The following is a 17,393-nucleotide window of genomic DNA, read 5'->3' on the forward strand; positions in this document are numbered from 1 at the left end:
AAAACAAACTGAACTGAACCTTCAGGCATGCATGTAAGTATCCTGCCAATAACACAGCCGAGTGCTCAAGCGGTGTCGAACCGACGTCCTTGCGAACGTCACACCAGAGCTGTCACTACTAGGTTATGTAACCGAGATTATTGAAACGGTTATGTAACAGAGATTATTGAAATGAAGAAAACAAGCATAACTTCTTTATAAAATATATTTTGAAAGACATTTAAATAGTTCATGCAACTCTTCACATTGAAACACAAAGGAATGATCTTTTTGGTGCATCGACAAGTAATCACATTTTAAAGCAGAAAACATTGAAACGGCAGAAGACTATTTAGTATTTATTAGAACGTTGTTGTCAAACAAAAGCTGTTACCCGGTTCCTCAGTCCCGGAAGTCTTACAAACCGAGAAAAATGGAGTTCTCTGAAGACAACACAAACATTGTTTCACCTTGCACTTTCCCAACAGTGGCGTTATTTGCACACGCTTATTGGTTTGAGTCTTTGTCCTCAGACTGAAAAAGCATAAACATTTATTTCTGGTAGTTTCGCACAGCCCACTTGTAGAGGCTTGAAACAACTCACATAGACCGGGCTATCGAGATTGAGAGTAAAGTTGCCGATTGCCAAAGTGTTGCTGTCTGAATTATGCCACCCACTAGTAGCAGATGAATGGAAAGCAGTTCCTTAACATGCGTTGCTCAAGCGCACACCCCGAGAATCGCACCAGGGCGGCTGCATCTTGCTTTTTTCTTCGTGAACAAAGTCGGGCGATTAACCAACTGCAGCTTATAATTAACAAGCACAAGAAAGACAACGTGAATAGCAGAAAGTTCACAATGCGCAACTTTCATAGCAAGAAACCAACGCATTGACTGCGGACATCAATTTCAACATGATTATATTTTGGATATTGCAATGGAAGAGCTTTGAACTTGGTCGTTTGAATGATTGACCCTGTCTGTGCATATTGGCATGATTGACGAATTTAAGCAAGCCACAATATAAATAGCAAGTACGAAATGACAAAAGCAACAAAAAACATTTGAAGCAGTATACAGTACAAGTGGTAAAAGACTAATGGTAGCGATTTCCCCACGGTTAGCCCAGCTGGTTGAGAGTGACAGTTTCACGTTGCTTAAACGTTTAGCAACGTTAAACCAACAGAAAAATAAAAAATGATGACAAAAATTAACTACAGTCCGCGTTGTTTCAAAAACCTTAATGCTCTTCTCGCGGCTGCGGACTTGGCAGCCCTGTAGCTCCGTCCGACCCCCTTGAAACGACCTTTGCCAATGATTTCAACAGTGACGCGTATCTTCCCGTCGTATCTCTTCTCAGCGCAACTGAAAGGAATAAAGTTATCCAGTAAGTAAAAAATCTGCCCTGTTTAAATGAATAAATGAGCGTCTTGTATAAGCTGTTGTGGTCCATTGCAAGGATCCATCGCTAGAAGATAATTTGTTGATACTTTTCAGCAAGAAAACCAGTTTCACTAGACAAACGGTTTAAATGAAAGTCAACACACACAGTTTAGGTCAAGGACGAAAAAAACTAAACAAGTGTTCTGTCGATTACTACAAAATAATTCGAAATTGAAACCATTTAATTAACCAATTCTGATGCAACTTCCAGGTGAGTAAATGTATATTCAACCGGCGCTGGTTCGACTCTCGGGGTGTGCGCCTGAGCAACGCATTTCAGGACTGCTCTCCATTCAGCGGCACCTAGTGAATGGAATAGTTCTCTGGCAATAACACTTCAACAATCCGAAAACTTCACTCTGTCAATCTCGGTAACCGTCCCTACGTCAAGAACCTCTACAAGTATGCGAAACTACCAGGAATAACCTATCAAGGCTTTGTTAGTCCGAGGATAAAGATTCAAAACCAACCAATAATAAATACGATACCTGAACTTTGCAGTCTCTGGTTCCATCTCAAGCAATTCACGAACTGGTGACCTAGGCACGCAGGCACTAAACTTTTCAATAAGAGGAAGCATCATCACGGAGTAAACCTCCCAGACCTGGCCCAGATCCATACCGCTATCCATGAAGATCGCTCCGGCTACTGATTCAAAAATATCACCAAGAGCTTTCGGAACCTAGCAGATGAAAAATAGAAAGTGTGTTGTTTTTCGAAGGTCCAAAATTCTGAAGGTGAAAGAGTAGAATTGCCTAATTCGTCACTTCAAGGGGATTGAAAAAGTGACGAATTATGCAAACAGGTCAAATTGACGAATAAGACGAACTGACAAATTCTACTGCATCAGCTTGCTTTAATCACCACACCTCTACATCTTCTGTTTCATCTTCCTCTTCATCTCCATCAATGAAAGATTGATCAGACGCAGCAGTTTGCTCCAATGAGCTGTCTCCATAGTGCCGCATCAACTGCGCATCCATCCCTTGAGCTTCCTCCTGCCTTCGCTGGTACGCCACAAAGTCTTCAATCAAGATCTGGAGGTCGGGAGATATCGCCTGTGGGAGATGGAGGATCTCAATCAGCAAAAGTTACTTCTTTTTACATTGTTTTAACTTTACAAACTTTTCATCGTTTTTTTACGGGGCACGCCAATAGTGAAAAACAAAAGATTGATATCCGCCAAGAAAACCAGGTTGTTTTAACATCAATAAACGTTTAATAACGTGAAGAGAACCTGTTTTGCCTGCTGCAACGTTGTGTAATGGGGAATCAGCGTTAAACAAGCCCACTATATTAGAAGATATGGAAAGTAAACTGTTACTACACTACAAGAGTGGTTGCTTAAAAAATCAAATTAACTCCAAAACCTCACAACCTTTGGTCGTGTTCAGGCTTACACAATCTGGTGGCTGAAAATTACAAAGACGACGGGAAGGCAAACTACGTCCAAAACAGCAAATCCTGCGTTTCTTATATTCACTCAACGTGTTCAGATATTGAACCAATTGAAGAAAAACTGTTGATTTGCTGTCTGGGATGTAAATACATGACCAAACTATAAGATTCTAACAATTAGCCCTGGTCAGTGGTCAGCGTTCAAGCATATGACTAAGCGTCTTGCTTAACATGCACTGCCACTCTGTACTCATATTAGTCATGCTGCTTACTTTGAAATATTTGTGGAAATCATATCTAACAGCCAGTGAGGCAAAGATCGTATTGTTGACAAGAGCTGATCGAAGATCGGTCAGCGCACCAGGTGTGTGCTGCCGCTCGTCGTTGAACAAGTAGCGAGTAATGAGAAAGTCGAGCACAGCGTCACCGAGAAACTCCAAGCGTTGGTAGCAATCTGAACCAAAAATGAAGCTAATTGAAAGTAGTTGGAACGTTTTTAAACCTCTGTGCTGACGAAACGACGGCTCAGTCACTTAGAAGTAACAAGATTTAGCAACGATGATTCAACTCTCGGAGAATGCGCTGAACAACGCATTTCAAGGACAGTTCTCTATTCAGCAGCAGCCAGTGGATGGAATAATTCACAGACACCAATCCTTCAAAAAAAACTTTACTGTGCCAATATCAGTGATCAGGACCGCCTGGGTCAGTAGTTCAAAACCTTTACAAGTATGCGCTTCCAAAGAGGCTTTCTCAGTCGGGGATAAAGACTCCATCAAGTAATTTTGTAAATTCAATTTTAAGATGTATGCATTTTAATAATGCACTGTGCACGACTGACCGAATTATCCACAGAATTCTTTCACAAAGTTCCCCTTTTTAAATTAGATTGTTTCGTTTTTATAGCATGATTCTGTGCTCTGCTAATTATTTGCTTTTGCATAAACTTTCATTTTTTCTGATTAAACTGATTGAAGAAGTTGGCTATGTCCAGTTGACAAAACGTCAGAATATGCGCAGATCACTACCGCAACCCATAATAGTTTATCTTAAACCGGTCAAAAATGCTCTAAAGCTTTAATTTACAAAGTAAAGTGAACTGACTTATTTACCAGTAACAGTGTTATAGTAGTAAGAGGCGTGGGTGAAAGCTTGTAATAGATAAGCTTTGTTCTTGAATGTGTAGTTTATCTTCCTTTCAAATCCCTTCAACCCTTCAAGCAGTTGATCCACTTTAGCTTGAGAATGTGACACGCCAGTGAAGTTGTTGGCTGGCGCCTGTAGGAAGCCATATTGACTCGCTGTCTTCGTCGATTCGGTAGGTGCGTCCACTTTCGGCAAGACCTAATGCGAACAATAGAGCTTTCTTATTTTGTAACTGCCAACCTAAAGTTATAGCCTAGAAGATTTAACACTATTGAACTTAATAAAAATTAATATTTATCGTACTGGAAGAAGAAGAAACAAGTATTAAGTCCCACATCATTCAAAACCAGCTTGGATGGTGCGAGCATGTAGTACGAATGCCAGATCACTGTCCTTCTAAGCAAATCTTCTCTTCAGAATCGGTAAAAGGTAAACGTTAAGTCGGTGGACAGAATAAGCGCTATAAAGATTCTCTGAAAAGCAACCTCAAGAAGTATAATATCGGTTACACTAATTAGGAAGCCGCAGAGGACAGCCTTATTTGGAGATCACCATCCAAAAGGTGCTGCCACTTTTGAGAAAAACATATCTCAAAAGCTAAAGCACAGAGACTAGAGAAAGAAACTAGGCAATAGGCATACATCCACAACTTGCCGTTCTAAATGATTTCAAATGTTTAAAATTCAAAAGAATTTCATTTAAGATCTCACCGTTAGGCTTTACGTGAAGACCATCACCTCGGGTACGTGGCATAACCATCAGATCGTTAAGTTTGTGAAATAAACAAACATTGCCACTTTGTTGGACAGGTACCACAAGCAGATGCGCTTTTAATGAAGCTGCTAACGAAGGATATTGTAAAAACTAAGTGCCCAGCTAGCGAAATCCGTTTTTTTGCAAAAACGATAGACCTTGCTAGCTGAGTTAGTCCTTTACTTACTGTAAGACCCATATGACACAGCAATAACTGGGCTGAGCGATGGCCACACGACGTCAAGTAAGCGCCCAGTAACGCTTCCACACCGTCCGCGATCGACTTATCGGCGAGTGATTGTTGGTTGTGGAGGTCAAGCATCAAAGGATCGCTGTTGCTCAAGGGTTTTCCTGGTTAGAGAATCAGAGATAAAACATAGTGAGGAAATTGACTCAGTTCGCCAATCAATCAAGACTGACCTCTTCAAAAAGGGCAATCAAGCAGTCAGCAATTTAGTGCCTTTTTACATTGATTCAACGTTTGTGGACTTGAATCGACGTCAAAAGGGTGATTAATTGAAGGAAAGCTTATCATATCGATGTGGAGGAAGAAGCAGCAAGGCATTAATTAATATAATTATCGTTATTTTTTCATCAAATTAACAACATTGGTTTGTTGTCTTCTTCTTCTTTCGTTTGAGACTAGATCAAATTTCAGGGCAGGTGGTGGAGAGCCAGGTGAGTGTAGCTTCGTCCAGCGTTGCTATACCATGCGTTCCATTTGGTGCCTTGTAGATGGGACATTCGAGAACGACATGGTCAGCAGTTTGTTCCTCCGCGCCGCATTCGCAGGCCGATGAGGGAGCCAGACCCCACTTGTGCATGTTGGAATGGAAGCGACCGACTCCGGTTCGGATTCTGTTGAGCTTGACCCAAGTCGGCCGAGGAGGGTCCATACCAGGGGGGCGCGCCACCGGGTGGGGCATAAAACCATGTAGTTTGGTGTCGGTGGCGCACCATGCTGCATTCCAAGTGTCTTCCATGAAGTGTGCTGCGCTGATGGCACGATCGCTGAATGGTTGTAGTAATTCAACAGCAGCTGGCACAAAGGGGTGTCTTGACTTTAGTTGCCGGGGAGATTCCTGAGGTGGGATGCTGAGTTTTGCATGGAGCAAGTGGTCAGGATCCCCCGCCCGGCGAGCCAGGTGTATAATGGCTCCCTTTCGGCAAAGCTCAGCAGGTTGGATGCCTGCAAGGATTGGTAAATACTCTATTGGAGTTGGGCGCAGGCATCCAGTCACAATTCGCAATGCGTCGTTGATTGGGCTGTCGATGAGGCGGGTGTGGGCACTGCGGCACCAGCGCAGTATTCAGCAGTGGAGTGAACCAAAGCCAGGGTTGCAGTGCGCAAGGTGTCAGCACCTGCGCCCCAAGTTGTGCCTGCCAAACGTCTCAGCAGGGCGACGCGAGATGTCAGCTTTTTGCGTAGTGACTGTAAATGGTGACGGTATGTGAGTGACCTGTCAAGTGTAACCCCAAGGTATGTTGGTTCTGGGCAGGGCGGCAGAATTTTGCCGTTAACGGTCACTTTCAGATCACGTTTTGCCTCCCTGTTGTTGAGATGGAAGGCCGCCGCCACAGCCCCACCCCCGCCGAGCCTCAGCCCCCACTGATGAAGGTATCCAGATATGGTCGTCATGTCTTGGCTCAACGTCGTTTGTAATGATTGCCAGTCTTTCGCAGAGTGCAAGATGGCCAAGTCATCAGCATATGCATATTTGTGAGATGTTGTTGATGGTAGGTCATGCGTATAGACGTTGAAAAGGAGGGGAGCCAAGACTGGACACCGTTTTTGAGTCGCCGCAGTCTACTTGGTTTTCCGCTTCCGGTGGTAAGGGCAAAACTCCTGTTGTGGATGAGTTTCATGATCATTTTGACCATGTGCCCGCCAGGGAGCAGGCGGAGTAGCTTGTAGACTAGGCCACGGTGCCAAACAGTGTCATAGGCTGCTGTTAGCGGGGGCTGTTTTTATCGACCTTTCTTTTTTGCCGAGAAACTCTCCTCAATATCCTGAGTTAGTAGTGTGACTTGGTCTACAGTTGACCTCCCGTGTCGGAATCCCAAGGTATGTTGTGGGTCAATTAGCAGTGGGTCAAATGTTGGTTCGACACTGGCGTAGATCAGTCTCTCAAGGATCTTGAAAGGGATGCAGAGCAAGGAGATGGGGCGATAGCTCTTTGCATCGTCTAGTGGTTTGTTTGGCTTAGGGATCGTGACGACCAGAGATCTTCTCCATACTTTAGGAATCTTGAGGCGGCGCAGGCAGGACGACAGGAAATCGCATAACCAGGACTTTAGAATATAACCAGCGTGGATGATAAGCTCTGGACATATCCTATCTGGACCAGGGGCCTTACCAGGTTTTAGGTGCTTGAGGGCAGCATTGAATTCGCTCCGTGAGAAGGATTCGCTCCATTGAATTCGCTCCATGCTCCATGAAGAATTCGCTCCATTGAATTCGCTCCGTGTAAAGTCACATAACAGTTAATGTAGGCTTACCCAAAAGGAAGAAAAAGATAGCTCACCTTTCGCATCAACCGGAGCCCATGTGTCAATGACAAATTCGCCAGAGGATTGGACGAGTGCGCTTTGTTTCAAGGCTGCCTTGTCGGTGAAATGCATTGATCGGTGTCCTGGTAGAGATCCAGTCACATCTGAAATCATTGAACCTGACAAGTCAGTGAACGAGTGAAGAAGATCAAGATAAAACGTGAGCACAGTGGTCTTCGTCGTTGGAGAGAGTTGGCAGGTCCAGAAGCAAAAATTGTTATTTTCACATTGTATTAACGTCTAGCGACATTTAAACGATGTAGAATGGACTTTTGTTGGTTGGGTATCTTTAAGAATTCAGCCACAGCATCTACTGCTGTACCACGTTCCACTGTGTGACATACGCTGCAAGCATTAATACAATACCATCACCATGTTCATAACAAGCAACTAATTGCAACACAACTCTTATGGCTCAATTCCTACCCAGCCAGCAAATCAGTCCTTTTGGCTGGGTAGCTGAAAATTACCAAAGCCCAATATTCCGTTGTTTCCCTTTTTTTGCTTCCCCGCTTCGCCTCCGAGGTATTTCAGGCATCCTCCTAGCATCCCATCTATCATCCGGATCTCATCTTCGTCGTAGATCTCTTCCTCGTTCTCCTTTTGCTCGGAAGTTGCGGATGTGGACTGGTTTGAATCTAACAAAGATGTAGTCAAATCAAATAAATGGAAAGCACACGCGTGTTTGGACCAGACCAAACGTTTTCGGCGATAAGAAACCATTGTCACTTCATGGCTAGAAGTTGTTATTTTCAACCACACGTCATTTATTAGGTCGTGAGCTAAGCACATCATGTTTAAGATTTAGTGAGGATTAAGCGCAGGAATGTCAATTTTTGTGTCAACCGTCCAGCAAGACACGTGCTTCTATCGAGAGTCAAACCCACAACCTCTCGAGCGTCAGTCAGACGCTTTTATTACTCCGCCGCAAAATCGACGTTCTACGTCAATCCATAAACCGATTCAAACAGCGAATTGTAAATGTGTTCGTCATAATGGTCAGGTTGAGGCCAACTAACCAGGTTGTGATGAGCCTTTCAAATCGCGAGATTTCGCTGGAGCTGATTTCTTTTTGGCTCCCGGTACTCCCGTCCACACACCTGCAAGATAGAGTAAAAGAATCGGGCAAACGGCATTAGAAGCTAGCTCACAGCTATGTTTAAGATTTAAAAAAATTAATGAATTTTTTTTTCAGCTTCATATGTCAGCGCTAGAACATGCTACTTAGGCTACCGTCAAACGTTTACGCTTTTTGTTTCAAGAAACTGAACCGATCTCCAAAAAAATTTGTTTTTTAAAACGATAATTTGTTTACCAAATAATCATTTTTCAAGACATGAACCAACATGAAAAGTAAGGAGCAAATAGGTCTAAAACGTACAAATGGCAATCTATTTCCGCACCACAATGTGAATTACATATACTCTGGACCTTTAGGCATGATCGCAGAATAAAAAAATTGAGTGGTGGACTCACCTATCTCAACTTCATCGTCCGAGAAGGAAAAGTCGTCGGCGGCGTCATCGGTCGCCGATGAACCGACAACGAAGCCGGCTGGCATCCAATTCACAGTCGGGTCAAATATATGAGCGGTAATTTTTCCAGCGAGTCCAAATGCCCGACCGATCCTATAGAGGTTATAGTTGGACACCTTCTTGCTTCTCATGTACGACAGCTTGCCTGAAAAGCGAATAATCCAAGTTATCGCAATTGTGGCTTCTCTTAGTACAGGGGTCGGCAACCTACGGCCCGCGGGCCGGATCCGGCCCGCCAAGCAAAATTATCCGGCCCGCAGCATTTTTGCAAATTGTAGTTGGCGGGCCAAAACGAACATCCCATTATTTTATGCTGCCATTTGGTTTTACATAACAGAATTAAGATTACTAAATGTTATGTAAAACTTTCGCAATTTTTACTTTTCCATATTTATCCGTAACGCTCACTTGTAATCACGTAGCCTGTGTACTTATGCCGCAACAATGCTTAGTTAGGGCATTGTCGCCATTTTGAATTTCCTTGATATTCTTTCTCTGCGAACTGCATTTTAGAGAGAGCGACGTTGCAGGCCTGACAGATAGTTTGATAGATTTGAAGTTTTAAGAATTAGTTTGTTTGAAGGTTGATAATTTAGAAATATGTGTAGCTTAGGAAGCAGGAATTGGCCTTTTTAGTGACAGCCGGTCCAGACTTTTAAATTACTTTATTTTTTAGAGTTATAATTTACTCCCAGTTCCATTTTTCCGTTTTTTTCAACAAGTGATTCTTGTCTTTGAAGAATTTGCTGCTTGTTAGAATCCACCAAGCATAGGAAATTATCACAAAGCGCCTTTGTACCCGCGACCTATCGATCACGGGTCGCTTTGTTATAGTAAACTAGGTTTGGGGCAAAATTTAGCTTAAGCTTGCAGAAGGTAGCATCAAGGGCAGTTTCACCTTGAAGTCCGGTTATATTAGCCTATTTACTGCATGCTAGTTGCAGGCTACATGAGTTGCGTTAGTAATAGTCAATTAACCGTATATTTAACGGCAAGTTGAGAACACAACTTACTGATGACCACTTGCAAGATGTTATGATTCTTGCCTCATCCAACCTATCACCTGACCTTCAGAAACTTTCTAGCAGGAAACAACATCAAATATCACATTAATGTTGTGCTGTCAATAAATAAAGTACTTGGTGTTTTTCGTTACCAACTGTTACTAATTTTCTTTATATTAATCTATATAAGCCTATAGTAGCTAAATATGGAGATACTCTGATAAGAACGCCAATTTTAACAATATTATGAAAAGTAAAGAAAACGGAAGTGCAAATGGAAAACTTGTACGGCCCGTTGACATCTGCGCAGTTTTGTTTTGGCCCGCGACTGAAGAAAGGTTGCCGACCCCTGTCTTAGTAGATGAAGATTTAGATGAAGTGAACGGGAAGGCAAGAAAGCCAATCTTCGTGACGAACTTCAGACATGTGTGTGAGTGTCCTGTCAAAGACACGATCACATGTTCTTGAGCGGTGTCGAACCGGCACTTTATTTTCGCCGAGCCAGGGCTATCACCACTCAGCGATGTAGCCGACTTCTCTGATTATGACAAACACACAAAGAAGGTTTATCTAACTAAGAGATAAAACATATACCATAATACAAGTTAAAGCTTTGGTGGATATCCTTCTCACTGGATATCCTTCTCACTTTTTCAATAAAGTCTTAAACACCTTCATGGCTGATGAACCAAAAGACACGCCTGAAGAAGTAGATTTTAGCTATTTTATTAATATACCCTTTCTAGGAAAATATTCAACAATTTTTGCGAAAAACCTAGCTAAACTTATAAAAAAGAAATTTTCATGTGACGTTCATCCTGTGTATAAAACATTTAAAGTGCACCAATATTTTCAACTGAAGTCGCCTACCCCCTTTGCTCTTTCTTCAAATGTTGTGTATAAATTTAGTTGTTTGCGTGATGCAAACCAGACATACATTGGTATGTCAACCAGACATTTGTTGACAAGGGCCGGGGAGCACTTAAACCCAAAAGTGCAATTAAAGAGCACATCGCCTCTTGTGAAACGTGCTCTGACAATGTCTCGATCGACCAATTTAAAATCATCTCTCGAGGCAGATCTGATTTTCAGACTAAGATCATGGAAAGCCTTAAGAATTAAACGTAACAATCCATCTCTCAACCGGCAGTTATTCGCCTGTGGCTCATCGTTCCTTTTGTGTGTGTTCTAATTGTTTTGTCCAATGCCTGTAGTCTACACCTCATGTGATCTGTTTCCCACCGCATAATTTACTCACAATCATTCTCGTATCATTTGTTCAGTTTGTGCTTTTCAGTCCAGAGTGTCGTTACAGTTACAGTGCATAGTCAAATTTATCTTACGATTTTTCATTTTATGTATTGCAGATTTAATTCCTGATGAGGACACACGTACGTGTCGAAAACGTTTGAGTTTATTTTATTTTAATTATGTTATATTTTGTGTGAAATAAAGTATGTTAAACCCGCTAAAGTTACTATGTTTTATTTCTCTATAATACAAGTTAAGTAACATATAAAGTATTAAAAACTGCATATTTTGCATGGAATATAACATAAAACCTTTAGACATGCTCACAATGGCAAAGTGGCGTCATAACAAGGAAGCAAGAAATCTATCAAGAATACGATTATTACGATCAAGAATACGAATGTTATATTTCAAACTTTAAATTTCTTATCGTTGTACCTTCATGGGCTTCCGGGTAGGTACAATACAAGTAGAGAGTGACTGCATGTTTGAGAAACGAGTCTCCCAACATCTCCAACCTTTCCAAATTGAACCCGTCACTAGCATTCGACAGGGTCAGAGCCTAATGAATACACAAAGCAAACAAATGAGATAAGATGCAAGCTCTATGTCGCTAGCAGAGGCAGTTTTCCAGACTACAAATCAGTCGATTTTTACCTTGATTCATACAATGTAAATAACGACTGATTTGCTCTGTAGGTTCTTCTCCAGGTCAAGTGCTACTCAACAGCTGTTATTGATGTCGGCTTCATGATCGAATACTAGGAGAGAGCACGACGCTTAAAAGGACATTGGATCTATATTATTCTATATACTAAGTGCAATGGGCACAAAAAAAAAAACGTTGTCGATCAATTTTTATTTTGTAACATAGCCCACTATCACTGGTTGGCGTCTGGACCAAACGAAAGAAAGCAAATCCTCTGATACCTCTACCACTAAAGATGACGCAATGAAAATTAAAAAATTTTAAGCGACAAACCTAGTTTCATTGGCGAGAAACACCCGTCAAAGCGTAGATCACATGATTGTCAGCTTGAACAAAAAGTTAAGACAAGTAGTTACCCGCAAGATGACGTCAGGGCCGGGGCCGATTTGTGTTGTGTCAAATTGCGTGTTGCTTAGCAACGACTTAGGCAGAATGTAACGCAAATCATTCGGTGGAGAGTCATCTTTTTCACGACGCTTTCTTTTCTTCTTCTTCCTTTCTTTGCGAGATTCGTCATCGCTGATGAAGCATTCTTCAAAATCATCAGACGAAAAAGAAACATCAGAACAGCAACCCTCAACAGAAGAAGAGTCGGAAAGATCATCATCTTTAATCTTGTTTTCGATCGCTCCAGAACTGTTAGATCCACTTTTGCTGGAGGAGCTTTTGTCAGATAGGGCATCTTCCCGATTTTCAGCGTCCTCGACATTTTGTGAGCCACAGCAAGGGGGTGGCGATTCTGTGGCTATACTTGAGTTTTTTTCAGACACGCCAGAAGCAGAAACATCACAATCATCGCTCACCAAAGACGAGTTACAGATTTCTGGTTTATCGATCTCATCTGGACCTGACGGGGCAGGCGGCAATGAAGACGATTCTGAGATATTGTGGTCGTGGTTTTTATCAACAGTTGAATCGTTTTTGCCATCCACTTCTTTTATAAATGCTGAATCGGAAACACTACAAACTGGCGACACTGACAAATCCACTTGGGATAGATGGTCGTTTGTAACGGTAGCAAGGAAACGCTTTGAAACTAAGGGACTGGAATAAGCAACTGGGCCTCCGCTGCCCCAACCAAAGTTGATGTCGTCCCAGGTGTGCCCGAGCGGTCTCTCTTCAGCTGTGATGCCTGATTTGGCAGAAATATCCTGGCGCAGCTCTTCGGCGACCAAAAGCTGAAAGACTCTGAACCGGCAAAAAAAACGTATCAGAAAAAACGGATCGTTTAAAAAAATAGTAGATTTTCAAGAAAAAACTTATGTATAGCATAAGGTAGACTATAAACTACATTTCATGAAAATCACTTCAATAATGGGTCAATGGCTGCCTTACAATTTGCACAACCGAAACAACGAATCTGTGATCAATCACTTTTCCAGGAACTGAATTAAACTTTGAAACCAACAAAAAAGACAAAAAAAAAACCGCACCGAACAGCATACACTTGATCGCAAACGTGATGCTACAATGCCACTACTCATTCGCAACAGTGCTGCCAAATGGTATGGAGTCGAAGTAACAGCAAAACCAAATACCGATATAGAATAGAAGGCAGACAGACGGCTTTCCTCCAGAGAGAGGCAGGAATGGGGTGAGCCTCACATAACTCCGGAACAAGGATCTGTCGGTTGTGGAGACTTTCATATTTTGCTCTCTTCTTTTCCAATGAAGACAGGGGGAGAGCTTTTCCTTTCTGATTGAGATGTCGAGGGGTAAGCAGATTTAATCTGAAATAAAAAAGATAAACATCGGTACTCTTATGGGTTTGACGAACAACCATAAAATCATTGCTTTACCAAGTGCAAAAGTACACGTGGCTATGCCTTGAAAAGGCAGAGAAATGCCGAAATGGAAGCAGCTGATTGGATAGCCTTTCAACAGTCTTTTGCTGTTGGTTATTTTGCATTTGCCACCTTGCTGTTACGTAAAAATATATGCAATTGTATCGCATGATGTCACAAAGGAGACTGATGAAATAATCATCATCGCGAAAGCGTAATCACTTCAGCGTCCCAGTTCCATGTTTTCTAAGCTCCAACTTACAGAAGCTTGAGAAAACCTATTGTGTCCCACACGTGTTTGATGAACTGAGCTTGGCAACGTTTAAAATTGAAATAAAAAAGTTTGACCTCTCAGATGTCAGAATTTACAAGCAATTCCCGTAGTTTAATTCAATTAATGCGTTTTTCACCTGGAAGAAGTGTGGTCGACATCTAACAACGGCTGACTAGCGCATCTTACATCCAGTCCATACTTGACAGAGTAGTACTGTTTGAAGCTTTGATACTCAGAAGATGGGAAGGGACTGGATGGATCGAGCTCGTCTTTGATCTCAGCCACATAGAACCTTAAATGAAATGTGTTTAACCGAATTGTGGAAGTTACAACGCAAAGCTTGCTAGCAAATACGCCGTTTTGTGTTCAACGTCGGCAAGACGTTAAACCAATATCAAAAGAACAAATTTTACTGGACAGGTTGATGGCAGGGATATTACATGGCTGGAATGCAGGTGTTTTATGACGACACTTGTGGGTTTTTATGCAATGTAGATATTTGCTCCTTAGCGTTATTTTCTTTCTTTTTTGTAACATTATTTTTGTGATTTACTAATCAAGCAATTTGTTTTTCAGAGAGGAAGTACCATATACACCAAAACAGGAATCTTTCAATTATAAAAATCAAATGTAATTCAGATTTTCTACTACATCACTTATGACACCGTGTTTGTTTTTTACACCAAACGTGGGATAACTACGTCTTCTACCTGTTCGGTTGGTCGCAGGTCCTGTACTTTGCGACAACCACGCCGTCTTCGTAAACTTTTCGGTTGAAAGTGAACGATTTGTTTTTCTCGGACATGCGGTGATTATACCAAGGATCGCGCTTCATTTTCTCAGCAACGCGTCGTTTTGCGTCAGTACGCGTCATGAAGCTCCAATCGATGTCGAGCCGACTGAGGTTCGGGCAATATCGAGACGAAGGAGCTGCAACAACAGGTGAGCATCTCTTGATTGAGATGATGAAACTTGAATCCAAAAACCACTGCGAGGGATCTCAGCGGAAAAGAAACTGAGATATTTTTTAAGGCGTGCAAAGCAGGGTTCATCAGGGCTGAAATAATTTATCCCAGTTTATAAAATCCGCTTTTTTATATTGAATTAACGTCTGCAAAAAACAGAATGTAAAAAAGGAAAAGTTTTGATAGTTGGGATTATTTCCTTTACTCTTTAGATATCTCTGTTTAGCACATCCGTAACAAGGCATATTGATGCGTCGTAAAACAACGTAGATTAGGTGTTTGGAAGTTATCTTGTTTAGCAGTTTGAACAATAAAACCCAGTTGGCTTTGCAGGAAACGATTTCTGATACAAATTCCTAGATCTTGAATATTTTCAAAATTCCAAAGTTTGGTCTCCAACGACTTTGATATTTTCCATCTGGCAACACGCACTTTAAAAGGAGTCAACAAATTTATCGTATAGATGTTTTGTTACAAAGATTTTTGTCACTCGCAAAGGAGCAACATGCTGAAAATGATACTGGGCGCGAAAGAGTTATGACATCACAGCAAAAGCACCGTACCTCTGTTCAAGACGACTATAAGAAGCTGATTGGCTGAATGGTCAGGTTGAAATGACAACGGAACCCTGTCCACTCGTAAAGTGTCCGAGAAGATGTAGCGATGGAAGGCTTTTATCTGTTGAAAACCAGAGTTTTGAAAGAGTGCAGACAATTCTTGTCAATAAAATCAAGCGATCATAACTTAGAAAAAAATAAAAACCGATATTAGATGAAAAAACTTGAAATAGGCGAAACCCCAAAAGTTAAAATAACCAGTAAAGAGCTTCCAGAAAATAACCAGTAAAGATTATTTATTTCAATTCATAAAAAGGCTTCAGGTAACAAATTTTAGTTTACAAGAAAAAAAATCTCAACATGTACCCAACACAGAAAATCAACCATTTTTTACATTGATGCAATTTCTGCATAGGTTGAATCAATGCAAAAAAATGGTTGCTATGCCTTCTGGGTAAGAGCAACTTCATTTCTGAAGGTTTTAGAAATGTCACCCTTCAAGTGAAGATTACCAAACAAACGGATCAAGGCAATAACTGACCAGTTGTATTTCCTGAGCATTGAGCTTTACAAAGGCTCGGCACAAGCGCAATCGTGCTATTTCTTCGCCGGAGCGAGTAAAGATCGGGGTGCCGGGAATCTGTGATGAAAACAAAGAGGTCTTATCAATGGATAAAGAGCAAGATGTTTGACTGAAGGTACAGTAATATATCGCATAGCGATGAAATTTGAAAAGGTAACATGCAGATCACTGTCCAGTGTCCACTCTAAAAACCAGGCTATTCCTGAACGAGAACACAAGGATATGTTGAAAACGTTTTGAAAGTTTTCTGTTATGAAAACTTTGTTTATGTTTATGCTATGTCAGCATCTTTTTTGCGTTAACAAAATAAAACTTAAATAATTTAAGATTTAACAAATAAAGGTGAAACCCGTTGACGTTCTACAAATCTACATGTTTATATGTCTATAAAAACAGTTCAAGCACTACGAGTAATAACTTCAAACCTATTTAAAAAAGACGCTATTTATTTGCAGTCATGGACGATTTTTAACGATTATCTAACGTTATTTCTTCTACCTTGTACAATACACTACATACTTGATGGTTCAAAATTTCTGATGAAGCTGGCGGACTTTAACTCAAAGCTTAGAGTGTCAGTTGTACACTTTCAGACACGGTAAACGGTGATGGGAAGGGTCTTCCAAAGAAAATGTTTTCAACAAGAAATTGCAGATTTCTAGTTCCACGGTTTCATAAAAAAAGATTTATCACCTTTTCGAAAATAATTACCTGTGGGATTCTTTTGGTGGTGAGAAGACCAAAGCATCTCGGTGTGTCTTCTGGAAGATAGATTTTCCTCATTCTCACGTTCAGTTGTTCTGGAAGAGGAGATTTGATCCGCATCTCGATCTCGTATATAAACACGTTTTCATCAGTATTGGGAAGACAACTGCGCAAAGTCGTCGGAATCTGGAGACAGGAAAAGACGCATAGATGAAATTCTTTGGAATAAGCTGATAGAGAACTTTTTGCTGCAGGTGTACATCAGTTGATTAAAAGGATCTTCCCTCTTGTATGACTTTCGTTTGGAAATAAACAAAACCACAGCTGCATGTGTAACTTTATTGCACATTTTCTCCACGTAAGGCAGCAACCACGTTGGGACTCATAGTTATTTCTTATTTATCACCATTGTCTTGTGCCTCATTGTCATTGTCTTGTGCCTCATTGTCATTGTCTTGTGCCTCAGTGCTATTGTTTTGACTGCTTAGCCAAGTGGTGAGAGCCATGAAACGGTACTCGAAAGAGCGCCTGTTGGACACCGTTCAATAGCATGCGGCTGTTTCTTTGGCAGGACACTTAAAGGCATGCCTGAAGGTGGACTCCCTGCCTTCCCGTCCATTTAATTGAAATTATCAACTACCGGGTGTAAGCCTGGACACGACAACAACCACTGCCATGATGCTGGTGTGAATGACAGTGTTTCAGATTGGGCTGCGAGTAGATATCAGGGTCTTGAGCCAAGTCTATGATGTTGACA

The 17,393-nt window shown here is 41.4% G+C and overlaps 1 protein-coding gene across 1 annotated transcript in view; it reads right to left on the reverse strand.

Moving 5' to 3' along the window:
* Positions 1 to 200: 200 nt before the first annotated feature.
* LOC145782834 (endoribonuclease Dicer-like) overlaps positions 201 to 17,393 on the reverse strand; it is a 29,641-nt gene continuing 12,448 nt past the window's right edge. Inside the window, exons 19-36 of the mRNA XM_082594602.1 lie at positions 16,643 to 16,822; positions 15,890 to 15,988; positions 15,355 to 15,469; positions 14,537 to 14,756; positions 13,963 to 14,118; positions 13,307 to 13,498; positions 12,125 to 12,956; positions 11,498 to 11,621; positions 8,746 to 8,949; positions 8,289 to 8,369; positions 7,740 to 7,907; positions 7,245 to 7,373; positions 4,907 to 5,070; positions 3,933 to 4,164; positions 3,093 to 3,274; positions 2,292 to 2,480; positions 1,911 to 2,104; positions 201 to 1,344 (exon numbers count right to left, since the gene is read on the reverse strand). Of these exons, the coding sequence (XP_082450728.1) occupies positions 1,194 to 1,344; positions 1,911 to 2,104; positions 2,292 to 2,480; positions 3,093 to 3,274; positions 3,933 to 4,164; positions 4,907 to 5,070; positions 7,245 to 7,373; positions 7,740 to 7,907; positions 8,289 to 8,369; positions 8,746 to 8,949; positions 11,498 to 11,621; positions 12,125 to 12,956; positions 13,307 to 13,498; positions 13,963 to 14,118; positions 14,537 to 14,756; positions 15,355 to 15,469; positions 15,890 to 15,988; positions 16,643 to 16,822 (3,612 nt within the window). The 3' untranslated portion in view covers positions 201 to 1,193. The remainder of the gene's footprint in view (positions 1,345 to 1,910; positions 2,105 to 2,291; positions 2,481 to 3,092; positions 3,275 to 3,932; positions 4,165 to 4,906; positions 5,071 to 7,244; positions 7,374 to 7,739; positions 7,908 to 8,288; positions 8,370 to 8,745; positions 8,950 to 11,497; positions 11,622 to 12,124; positions 12,957 to 13,306; positions 13,499 to 13,962; positions 14,119 to 14,536; positions 14,757 to 15,354; positions 15,470 to 15,889; positions 15,989 to 16,642; positions 16,823 to 17,393) is intronic.

The sequence above is a fragment of the Aplidium turbinatum genome, chromosome 1 (assembly GCF_918807975.1).
Source record: "Aplidium turbinatum chromosome 1, kaAplTurb1.1, whole genome shotgun sequence".
Taxonomy (NCBI): Eukaryota; Metazoa; Chordata; class Ascidiacea; order Aplousobranchia; family Polyclinidae; genus Aplidium; species Aplidium turbinatum.